Source organism: Polypterus senegalus, chromosome 5 (assembly GCF_016835505.1).
Source record: "Polypterus senegalus isolate Bchr_013 chromosome 5, ASM1683550v1, whole genome shotgun sequence".
NCBI lineage: Eukaryota > Metazoa > Chordata > Cladistia > Polypteriformes > Polypteridae > Polypterus > Polypterus senegalus.
The window spans coordinates 181,253,462-181,265,879 of record NC_053158.1 but is presented as its reverse complement, the minus strand read 5'-3'; the positions used below and the strand labels follow the sequence as shown (position 1 = coordinate 181,265,879).

The 12,418-nt window shown below is 38.7% G+C and overlaps 1 protein-coding gene across 1 annotated transcript in view; it reads left to right on the top strand.

Moving 5' to 3' along the window:
* Positions 1 to 12,418, top strand: part of vipr1b (vasoactive intestinal peptide receptor 1b) — a 239,703-nt gene that overhangs the window by 122,849 nt on the left and 104,436 nt on the right. Inside the window, exon 4 of the mRNA XM_039753682.1 lies at positions 8,553 to 8,656. Within this exon, the coding sequence (XP_039609616.1) occupies positions 8,553 to 8,656 (104 nt within the window). The remainder of the gene's footprint in view (positions 1 to 8,552; positions 8,657 to 12,418) is intronic.

Sequence of the window (12,418 nt, the reverse complement as noted above, 5' to 3'; positions counted from 1 at the left end):
TCTCTAATGAATGCTATTTCGCTGAACAGCATTATTATTATTTTACTGGGCAGGATTGCAATACAGGAGACTTGGCTCAGATCCTGGGTATCCTCCAGGTAGTCCGGTTTTCTTCACACATCCCCAGGTGTTTGGCACATTAATTTAAGTGACAACGGTAAACTGACTGGGTGTTGTTGCTCCCTGGAACCCAATCTATGGTTAGATCCTGCCTTGCATCTGATGCTCTTGATAGCTAGTTAGTTGCCTTAAGCCACTTTAGAGAACAGATGAATAGGTGAAATTCAGGACAGCCAAAGTATTAAAGAAAATTAATTTCTCCTTGAGTCAGTAACTCTGTTATTTAGTCTGAAGAGCATGCAATTTAGAATAAGGATAATGTTTTTACAGAAAGGCCCTGAAAAGCCATTTCTCTGATGACACCATGTTTAAAAATAAGCATTGATGCAGACAAATAATAATTAAGGGATATCATCTTATTTTATTCTCCATGCAGTTAATTGTCATTGTGAAATTTTCTCAGATTAAAAGGGTCATAAAAAGAGCTAAACTGTAGATCACAGGGCTATGTTTAGAACAACAAATTGGCTTATATCGATTATAAGTAATTTAAGTCACCAAAGAAGTTAACAGTTAACTAATGCATGCTTTGGTTTAATTAAATGTGTGCCTGATGACATTGTAAAGCTGCTCTGCGTGTTAACTACAATAATACTGTGCTGCATTTCAGGGCCTTAAACCTCCATTAGAACATAATGAGAAGAATTACTTGGGAAACCAGTTTTATTTATTTACTTACTTCGATTTTTCTTTAACGGTACCTAAAAGATATTATGTTGTGTGGTTTTGCATTATTATTTTATGTCAAAGTAAAATTAGCATTCATTTCAGTATTTAAATGTAATTTTAAAATTGAATGAATGGGATATAATATTGTTTAAATTAATGTCCAAGTTTAACACTTTGTTGAGTGGAGTTTACTGTGATCATTGAAGTGAGTAAAATCTATCCATTTTAATTAACTTCTAGTCAAGCAATTCTGCATCACTGCTTCCTCGTTTCTAAGTAATTGCTCACATTATAGCTGGCACTATCCTAATTTCCCTTCACCTTTTTAACAATATCTTTTCACAATGGCTAAAAGTCATATTTCATGTTGAACTTTCTAGAATGATGTAATAGCAGGTCATCCAGTCCTATTTAAAAATAATAATAGCTTTGAAAGATATACCTTACCTAGGCCATCCACGTAAATTATTTTTAAAGCTAGGTGTTCAAGCAGGATATGTTTATTTATAAGTAAAACCACAATACAACATTAGAATAAAAAGTAATAATCTATACTAATAAAAGGCAAAGCCCTCACTGACTCACTCTACCCGTGTAGGTAGAAGGCTGAAATTTGGCAGGCTTATTCCTTACAGCTTACTTACAAAAGTTAAGCAGGTTTCATTTCGAAATTCTACACGTAACGGTCATAACGGTCAATAACGGTCGACAACGTCTGCGATGTTGAACTTTCTTATTTATGGCCCCATCTTCACGAAATTTGGTAGGCGGCTTCCTTGCACTAACCGAAACCAATGTACGTACTTATTTCGATGGTATGACGCCACTGTCGGCTGCCATATTGAACTTTCCAACGTCACTAATTTTCCAACTTCCCGTGTAGATAGAAGGCAGAAATTTGGCAGGCACATTCCTTACAGCTTACTTACAAAAGTTAAGCAGGTTTCATTCGAAATTCTACGCATAACAGTCATAACGGTCAACAACGTCCGCTATGTTGAACTTTCTTATTCATGGCCCCATCTTCACGAAAATTGGTAGGCAGCTTCCCTGCGCTAACCGAAACCAATGTACGTACTTATTTCGGTGATATGATGCCACTGTCGGCCGCCATATTGAACTTTTCAACAGTCTTTGTTACTTATGGGCCCATCTTCAAGAAATTTGGTACGCGGATTTCCCAACGCTAACTGAATCCTGTTTACGTACATATATACGTCCATAGCCTGCAGCTCAGTCACCGTGTGAGGCGGCATTGGGTCCCCCATCCCAACGCCTCCCACGTTGTTGGCTGCCTGCCTATATAAAGCTGTCCGTCACTCCAGTCTCTACATTCCCTTCCTTGCTTCGCCACGGGATTCACGTCTCCCTGCTGATAACTACAGCATTTTTATTTAATCCACGGCTTCTCCGCTGTTTTATTGTTCGTTTATTACGATTATAGCTATTGTGTAGGTATTTTAGACTTGCTTTACATTGTTCAGGTACCCATTTCCTTTATCATTCTAACTGTACCCCCAAAACATGTCTTTCGAAGTGATCACCATTGATCAAAGAACTGTCACTTACCGAGTGGTTTCCATGCCTGGAGATGGCACCTGCCTTTTCCATTCTCTTTGTTACATATTGCATGGCCATATCAGGCCCACTCTTGCTATCCGGAGGAACATTGTGTCTTATGTATTGAATGACTGGGACTGGTTCAAGGTGAGGACTAATGACGGTACAGGAGATAATTATACCACACAGGAGCACTATAAGAGTGAAATGCTTAAGCCCTTCACCTATGGTTCTGCATGCGAGTTGATGGCTGCCGCTGAATTGTTCGGTTGTCGCTTTCAAGTGTACCGAAATGGCCAAATATTTTACGCCTTTCGACAACCGCCAATGCCACTTAAACATCTTCGATTCACAGATTATGATTTCAGTAGTGGACACTTTGATGTTTATGAATGTTTAAACTTTCAAAAGCTGGATGTGAAGTTATCGATGAAACTGGTTGTGTGCTTATAACACTTGACAGATGCCGAATGTCACTTCAACACAAGTCCTGCAAATACTTTTGGAATTGAAACAAACCATGAAACTCAAACCGATTATGGCAGCAGCAATCCAAGCTGTGATATTTGACACAAGATTACTGTTCGCATGGCCAACTGTACGTTGCATGCTCAAGAGTAAGCTCAGCGCACAGCTTGCTCATATTACAACTAGAGGGCCGAACTCACAATGTGGTATACAAAGAGATCCTTAACAAATAATTATTGGCATATTTTCCCTCAGTTTCAAAAGGTTTAATTTTCTTCTTAATAAAAATTTTAATGCAGTACTTCGCTGCTGCGAAGCGCGGTTATTTTGCTAGTCTACAGTATACTAATAAAAGGCAAAGCCCTCACTGACTCACTGACTCATCACTAATTCTCTAACTTCCCTTGTAGGTAGAAGGCTGAAATTTGGCAGGCTTATTCCTTACAGCTTACTTGCAAAAGTTAAGCAGGTTTCATTTCGAAATTCTACGCGTAACGGTCAACAACGTCCGCCATGTTGAACTTTCTTATTCATGGCCCCATCCTCACGAAATTTGGTAGGCGGCTTCCCTGCGCTAACCGAAACCAATGTACGTACTTATTTTGGTGGTATGACGCCACTGTCAGCCGCCATATTGAACTTTCCAACGTCACTAATTCTCCAACTTCTTGTGTAGGTAGAAGGCTGAAATTTGGCAGGCTCATTCCTTACAGCTTACTTACAAAAGTTAAGCAGGTTTCATTTAGAAAATTCTACACGTAACGGTCATAACGGTTGACAATGTTCGCCATGTTGAACTTTATTTATGGCCCCATCTTCACGAAATTTGGTAGGTGGCTTCCCTGCGCTAACCGAAACCAATGTACGTACTTATTTTGATGATATGATGCCACTGTCGGCCACCATATTGAACTTTTCAACTGTCTTTGTTACTTATGGGCCCATCTTCAAGAAATTTGGTATGCGGGTTCCCAGCGCTAACTGATTCCTACTTACGTACATATATACGTCCATAGCCTGCAGCTCGGTCACCGTGTGAGGCGGCGTTGGGTCCCCCATCCCAACGCCTCCCACGTTGTTGGCTGCCTGCCTATATAAGGCCATCCGTCGCTCCAGTCTCTACATTCCCTTCCTTGCTACGCCACGGGATTCACGTCTCCCTGCTGATAACTACAGCCTTTTAATTTAATCCACAGCTTCTCCGCTGTTTTATTGTTCATTTATTACGATTATAGTTATTGTGTAGGTAATTTAGACTTACTTTACATTGTTCAGGTACCCATTTCCTTTATCATTCCAACCGTACCCCCATTAACATGTCTATCGAGGTGATCACCATCGATCAAAGAGCTGTCACTTACTGAGTGGTTTCCATGCCCGGAGATGGCACCTGCCTTTTCCATTCTCTTTGTTACATATTGCACGGTCATATCAGGCTCACTCTTGCTATCCGGAGGAACATTGTGTCTTATGTATTGAATGACTGGGACAGGTTCAAGGTGTGGACTGATGACGGTACAGGAGATAATTATACTACACAGGAGCACTATAAGAGTGAAATGCTTAAGCCCTTCACCTATGGATCTGCATGTGAGTTGATGGCTGCCGCTGAATTGTTCGGTTGTCGCTTTTAAGCGTACCGAAATGGCCAAATATTTTACACCTTTCGACAACTGCCAATGCCTCTTAAACATCTTAGATTCACAGGTGACGATTTCAGTATTGGACACTTTGATGCTTATGAATGTTTAAACTCTCAAAAGCTGGATGTGAAGTTATCGATGAAACCGGTTGTATACTTACAACGCTTGACAGATGCCGAATGTCTCTTCAACACAAGTCCTACAAATACTGTCGTAATTGAAACAAACCATGAAACTCAAACCGATTATGACAGCAGCAATCCAAGCTGTGACATTTGAAACAAGATTACTTTTCACATGGCCAACTGTGCATTGCATGCTCAAGAGTAAGCTCAGCGCACAGCTTGGTCATATTACAACCGGAGGGCCGAACTCACAATGTGGTATACAAAGAAATCCATAACAAATAATTATTGGTATATTTTACCTCAGTTTAAAAAGGTTTAATTTTCTTCTTAATAAAAATTTTAAGGCAGTACTTCACCGCTGCGAAGCGCGGGTATTTTGGAAGTACACAATAAAAAGTAACAAGTTTCTATCTTCTAAGATGGCTAAAATAACTTCGATTTGATTCTCCGCCGGTAACGGTACCGATGTGCTGGTAAAGATGAGCCGGCAAATGATGACACACACACATAAACAGCAAGCACTTTGTGCAAAGTGTTGAGGTGCTTTTATTAAAAACTAAACAAAGTGTCCAAAGTGCATTGCAAATTATCTTACATAAACAAATATATAATCCATAAAATCCAAGTAAAATCTGTGAGTTAAAATTCCGTAAATAATCCCAAAATAATTAAACAGAATAAAACTATGCAGTCACTGGGTTCTTTCACTTCTTCCAATTGTTTTCACAGAGCCCAGCACAACATCCTCTCTCTTGTCTCTGCAGCTCACTTAATGGTGTGCTCAGCTGGCACCGACACGAGCAGCTGTGGTCCTTCTTTATGGCTTCCATCTTGGCTGCCTCCTTTGCCATTTGCCAGACTGCACAGAGTCCTACCCATCTTCCCTCACGCTCTCCTGGCGTCCTGTGGATACCTGAGGAGGACTCCACCAACTTCATTCCCGCTCCTCCAGTAAAACAACGCTCCTAGAGCAATGGTTCTGTTCTGTTCTTTCTTTCTTTCTCTCCTTCCTTTTATTCTTTGTGCCTCAGTTCTCTTTTAAAATCCTGTGGGATGCAGGTGCGGCACTCATAGACTCAGTGCTAATGAGGGAATGGCTCAATAGCACACATATGCATGTGGATGTAGGATTGCCTACCCCCGTATCTGTCTCTGGACCCTCTCCACCATGCTACCAATATCTTAACTGAAAATGCAAGCACATTATCTGTCTATTTAAAATGCACATGCCACAGACCCACTATCTAACACAATATGTTTGTTTAATTTTATTATCATTATCATTTATTTTGATATTTTATTTGTCTGCCTCTGATGAATAGTGCCTAAAGCTGTCTTTAAGGGACAGAAGGAAATCCAGTGTAAAGTTCACTCAGCATCTGGCAGAGTCAACTGGTACCCTAAGTATGTGATCCTGCCATGTGAGGAAGTCTTACAAGAAATGGTCTTGATGTGCATGTTAGACTAAGAAAACATTTTTGTGGCAAAGTAACAACCACAAGAGTAAACAAACAAGCAAAAATTATAATAATAATCATGGAAGACAACCAGTGCCAGAAAGTTTTATAGAGCCGTTTTTAGGTTCAGACTGAAAGATAGCCTGAACTTTGAGAATTACTGTAAAGAAAGAAAATTAATCAGAAACTAAAAGAGGATTCTGAGATTAAGGGGCAAGCTCAGCTCATAGTCAAAACACAGTCAATATCAACTACTTCAAACACCGCTTAAGCAACTAATGCAAAGGACAAAAGTAATTCATAGGTCAGTAAATTAAGCAGGAGTCAAAATAAAGCTAAACTAAAGAAGTCTCTATCCACAAGGAAAATGATGGCTTTGCGATGATGTCACCAAAATCTACAATATAATTAATAATGATTCATGGAATCTGGTGAGGTGCTCAAAATAATAGACAAATGAGAGGAGACCTTTCAGTCCAAGTTCATTTGTTTACTTAATGACTGATCCAGATACTTCTTAAAGGTTGTCATGGTTTCTACTGCAACTTCATGTTTTGATAGTTTGTTCCAGGTTCCAAATACTCTTTGTGTAACGAAGTGCTTCCTGGCTTCAGTCTTAAATACACTTCCCAAAATGACGAGTCCAGATTTGACATTATTTGTTCACAGAGATGCCAGAATGCCCACATAAGATGGAAAGAAGTACATTGATGTCTGTTTGCACCCTTCATCATAGTTAACTATACGTCATCTATCTAATGGTAATGAGCCTTTCACTGTATGTGGCTTGAAGTAGGTGAAATCTTCGATAAAAGCAAATTCACTCAGTTGTGATGTGCTGCTCGCCTTGGGGTATACATGTGCAAATCACCTATTTTAGTAATGGAAAAAAAGCAGACAAAAATGTATGTATGTAAAATGCCATTATTGCTTTTGATTGACTTGTGGATTTAGTACAATATATGCAAACAACTTTCAAATATGGCTGAGTCCAACCAGCAGGATATCTTGTGCATAAGTGGATGTCAGATTACATGACCGAGAAGTGCTGGGGATGACAAGTTGCTTGACTCAATGATGACTTTTCAGCACAGTTTCAAATTTACTTATTTTTTAAGTATCACAGCTTTCCCTTAAAGATAGGGTGAGAAGCTCAGTCATCCGGGAGGGGGTCAGAGTAGAGCCGCTACTCCTCCGCATCGAGAGGAGTCAGATGAGGTGGCTCGGGCATCTGATCAGGATGCCTCCTGGACGCCTCCCTGGTGAGGTGTTCCGGGCACGTCCAACCTGTAGGAGGCCCCGGGGAAGACCCAGGACACGCTGGAGGGACTATATCTCCCGGCTGGCCTGGAAACGCCTTGGGATTCTCCGGGAAGAGCTGGAAGAAGTGGCCGGGGAGAGGAAAGTCTTGGCCTCTCTGCTTAAGCTGCTGCCCCGCGACCCGACCCCAGATAAGCGGAAGAGGATGGATGGATGGATGGATTTTTTAGTATCCCAAGCTTATATGTATTCTGGCAGAAAATTATTGAGCTGGCTGACAGAGCTGGTGCTTGTCTAAATGCTTTCCAGGTATGACAAGTTCATCCATTCTGTCATGGTACAACTAGCACAAAACATTAGACAGATGTTCTGTTCTCTGTGTGTGTGTGTGTGCGTGTGCGTGTGTGTGTCTCAAAACGCCCACTTTGCTTCTTTCCTCACAAATGCATTGTATACATTGTACTTCCAGCTGAGTGCTTATCGGTCGTCAGCTGTCACAAACACAAAAATCTGCCCCTGTAGAAATTAATAGGAAAACAACAAACGAGAGTTAAGCATTTAAAATATGGGCAAAAATCCAAAAAGTTCTACATTTCTTATAAATATAAACCAAAAACCTCTGCGATTTTTTGAATGCAGAATAAGAGAACAAGAAGGTAAAGGACAGCTAGTTAAACAATGAGACTGGTTAGAGGTAAAATGACTCATTGATTGTGAAAGTGGCTGGAACAAAAACCTTTAGCCATAGGGGACCCATAAGACTGAATTTGAAAAGCACTAATTTAGTGTAATATTTATATTTAACTTTTTATTATTCCAGACTTTTTTTTTTTTTTACTGTAAAACGCTTTGTTCAAAATCTGTTGTTTTTAAAACATGCTTCAGTCTTGTTACAAGCTTGGGGTTTGACAACGAGGGTATACTGCAAGAGGACATTCTGTTGCCGGGTGAGGAGCTTAACAGTTCATGACAAAGCTGTACAGAAAATAAAAAAGAGATTTTTCTCTTTCTCATGTTAGGAGACATTTTTCTATCCAGCTTCTAGCAAATGGAAAAAAAAAGTTGGAAAATATTCTGCAATACGTGTGTTTGCTGTTGCAGATCTGCATTCTATGTGCAGCAGATGGCATTTCCACATTGCAACAGAATGTATCTCTAGTAATGTTTACTCCATCTGTTTTTTCAATTATAAAGTTTATAATCACAGAAGGTGATTTATCATACTATTTCACATGTTTTTGTTTTAGGTGTTGTGACAAGAAATTGCTCCATAGATGGATGGACATATGTAAATCCTCAAGCTTATGCTGAAGCTTGTGGATACATTGACAACAATACAGAGGTAGAAGAGGTTAGTAGAACGGTGTTAATTATTAAGTTTTTGGTGATCACATTTTTATTAGAAGCAGGAAAACAACATAATTTGAACAATTACAAGGTGATTTTGATGATTATAATAGTGTACAATATAGAATTATATTTCAAATTTTGACAAATGTTTGTTTATTCGCATTTAAGAATTATTTGGTGACTTAAGAAAAGAAACAGCTTTCCTTCAACAAGTCATTGTGAACTCCACAAAGTTTCAGGGACATTATCACTGATAAGAACATTTTGTCCAGTGCTTCTTTGTAGAATGTAATTTGTGGTAGGCCTGGGTTGGAGGCATTCATTTATCTACTAATAACCATTTTTACAAGAGTGCTTTTGCTATTACTCTGTGCAGGACATTCTGTGAGCAACTTTCCCTCCACCCCAGGAATGGAGAAGTAAACCTATTCTTTGAAACTGGATAGCTAGCCTGGGGGAACACATCTGTCTCTGGGGCATTAACAGGTCAACAATTTTAAATGGGATGGGGTCTTGCTAAAACAAGAACTGTTATGAAGTACAGAGTCATCTTATTATGAGTTGTAGATGATTAGGATTGGTCACTGAAACAGAAATCTGCACTGTGACGACCCATTGACCCATGATTGGCTTTAGTTTGGTATCTTTGCCTCTTTCTCTCTCTCCATTTCTCCTCCTTCAGAAGTTTATGTGCCATCAGGTTGTATGGTTTGTAAGGCTATGTTCTGTTTGTTTTTACAGTATATGGCACTAGTTATAATAAAACTTACTATCTGTAATACATGCTACATGTGTAACTGCTTGTTCTGAATTCTATCTAATTGCCTGGAGTTACAGATGTAAAATGAAGGGTATTATTGAATCACAGCCACAATTAACCATGACAGAGTTAAGGTCTACATAATAAAGTGTATAAAGGGGAGAATAGACTCACCCTAGGACCCTAACCCAACAAAACATAGTGTTAAGGATTACATGACATTCCTAACTTCTTAAAGTTGTATTTAATCCCAGCATGGACAAGAATGCACAACATGATTCCCTTCAATTACAGTATGTTTGTGGTTATGAATTTGCCTCTTGGTCAGCTCTTAAAATTTCAAGTTTGGATTTTGTTTCCTTAGGAGGCAGTAGCTCTCCGGAAATGTGTTCTTTTGACATTGCGGCATGTTAAGTAACCGAAAAATATACAAATATGACAGAAAAGGCGATATCCCTCCCATCGTGATTACGGCGGTACAGACATCACATTAAGACAAAGATATACTTTAGCTTGCTTTACTGACGGTTTTATGTGGTTACAGACGGGAAGCTTATGACAGACTCTGTTAAGGTGTGGGAGTCTTGATCTACGCAGTCTGCCATCTTTCGTCACCACGCTGAAAGGGTTTTCCAGACGGATGACATAATCTTCCGCCCGACAGCTTCAAAGGGTTTGACTGCTTGTTCCATGTATTTATACTGTCTTCTCCACGTGCAGGGCCCTCTCTGGTCTCCAAACAAGGAAAGTAAGGATTTCAGTTTCATCTCAGGAATAGTACAATGTCCCTCTCTGGTCTCCAAACAAGGACAGTAAACTCAAACCTTACCTTCAACAAGAATAGCACAATGCTCACACTGCTGTTTGTCCCATTCTCCAAACTGCTAGGCTAATGGTTTCTAAATGCACCCTAGTCCCTGTGTACCATACTTGGTCTGCCTGTATGAATGGATCCATAACAGTGTGCATAGAGACAGTGACATTAAACTTAATATTATAACAAACTAATTATAACATTCTGGGTATTTTTTGCATTGTTCGATTACATGTTGAGCTGTTTTTGTAAAGCTTTTAAAGGGAGAAGGCAAAGATATTTTTTTAACTAAGATTGGGAGATGCAACATAGGTCAGAAAACAAGCAAAGATCAAATCTGTGAATCTTTGTTATCTGTCATCACAGTCAAATCACTAAACAAAGTGACTGCAAAATTCTGACACCAAGAAGATTATAATTAATTATAACTAATACAGTATCTCTCGAAGTTTTTAGTTTTCTATCACATCTCAGATAATGAAGAAGTGCATGAACCGTGAACTTTATACCCTCTGTTAAATGTGCAATAAAAATGTTATTCAGTGACATCATGAGTTGTGAAAACCTGTTGCCCTGAATAGCAATGTGGCTAACAACTATGCAAAAGCCAAGACCAAAATGACAGCAACAAAGGAAAGAAAATGGTATTGCCATAAGACATTGAATATTTTTATCAAATGTAATGATTGCCTTTAGTGCAAAGTAAACTTTTAATATGAATTCTCCATATTCCAAAACCCTTAAAAACACACAAAGAAGATGAAGTAAACTATGAATCAATTCATAAAATATTAAAGAAAAAACAGAATTGTAAGAGTTGGTACACTGCTTCTCATTCCAAGTAATTCCCCGAATGTAGGCATAACCTTCAAACAAACATGAATAACACCATAGTGTTGGTTTCCGGCATTTTGCATTCCATACGTCCTCTCATACCTACTTAATTTCAAGGACCAAAATTCTCCTGCTATGGAATGGCCAAGTTTAGTTCTTGAGAGCCACACAAAATTAGCTGACCTCTTTAACTGTTGTTATAGTGTGCCTTATGTTGGACATACACTATGCGATTTTGGCACAATTTTAATCACTGATTTACATTTGCCAACTGATTGTCTGATTCATCCGAAAGTTCACCTTCATCAGGCCCCATTTTATGTGCAGCATGAGAGGGTTGCGATGCCCTTTTGCATCTTATGATTGGACTGTCATAGAAGTTCTGTCATGTCAGAAATTTCAGTTTGATGCTGATTTTCTAATGTTACCATCAAATTTCTCAAAATTCATTGTGCGGTGACTGTAGCACAGTGTGCATTGGGTATTGTTTTTGTAATGCTCATTTTCACCATTTTGATTTCAAAATCTAACTATCATAAAGTAACACACATACTACTAAATGGCCAACAACAAAGCCATCTTAGGAATCATTTACTGGTAGAATCCAAAATAAACACAAACACAATGGTAAATTACATAGAACTACGTACCTCCAGTTCTTTCTAGAAAATAGATAGACTATATTGTCTGCACCTTTCCAACAATCAATGTGTCCAGTTACTCTTTTTTCTTCTGGTTGTACTTTCAGAGCACAGTTCAGCAACAGCCAGCAGCTCAGCTATTTTGCTTGTTGACATTTTATGGCTATATTGTTTTTTTTGAACAGATAAAGCTTTATTAGACAAGACGAAGGTTTTGGTATCTCCTTGGTAACTACATTTAATGAATACATTAAAAAGCCAAAGCACACTCAGCTTTTAGTTTGTTAATTGTATTTGATTTTGATTAGAGATGAATTATAAATGGGTAAATATGTTCTTCAGATTCTTCTAAAGTCATTCTATTGGATACATGCTGAAATGCTTGTAAATGAAAATGAAGACTTAACTGGTATAGAGAAATTATAAGTATTGTCTTATAGCAAGAAATTGGGAACCTTGGATGAGCTAAATTTATGACAACACAATGAGCTACAGTAAATGGGCTGAAACATTTATATACCATCAAGTATCACATCACCTTTCTTAATGTACACCTTCCTCAAGCTTTGTATGTAATAGGAAAGGAATCTACCATATATTTAGATTTTTAGGTCTTTCTGTTTGCTGTTTCTACTTGAGCTTATTATTTTAAAATGCAGTTCTTTTCATAGGCTTTTTGTTCCTAAGTACGAGTTTATGTGTATGTGTGTGTGT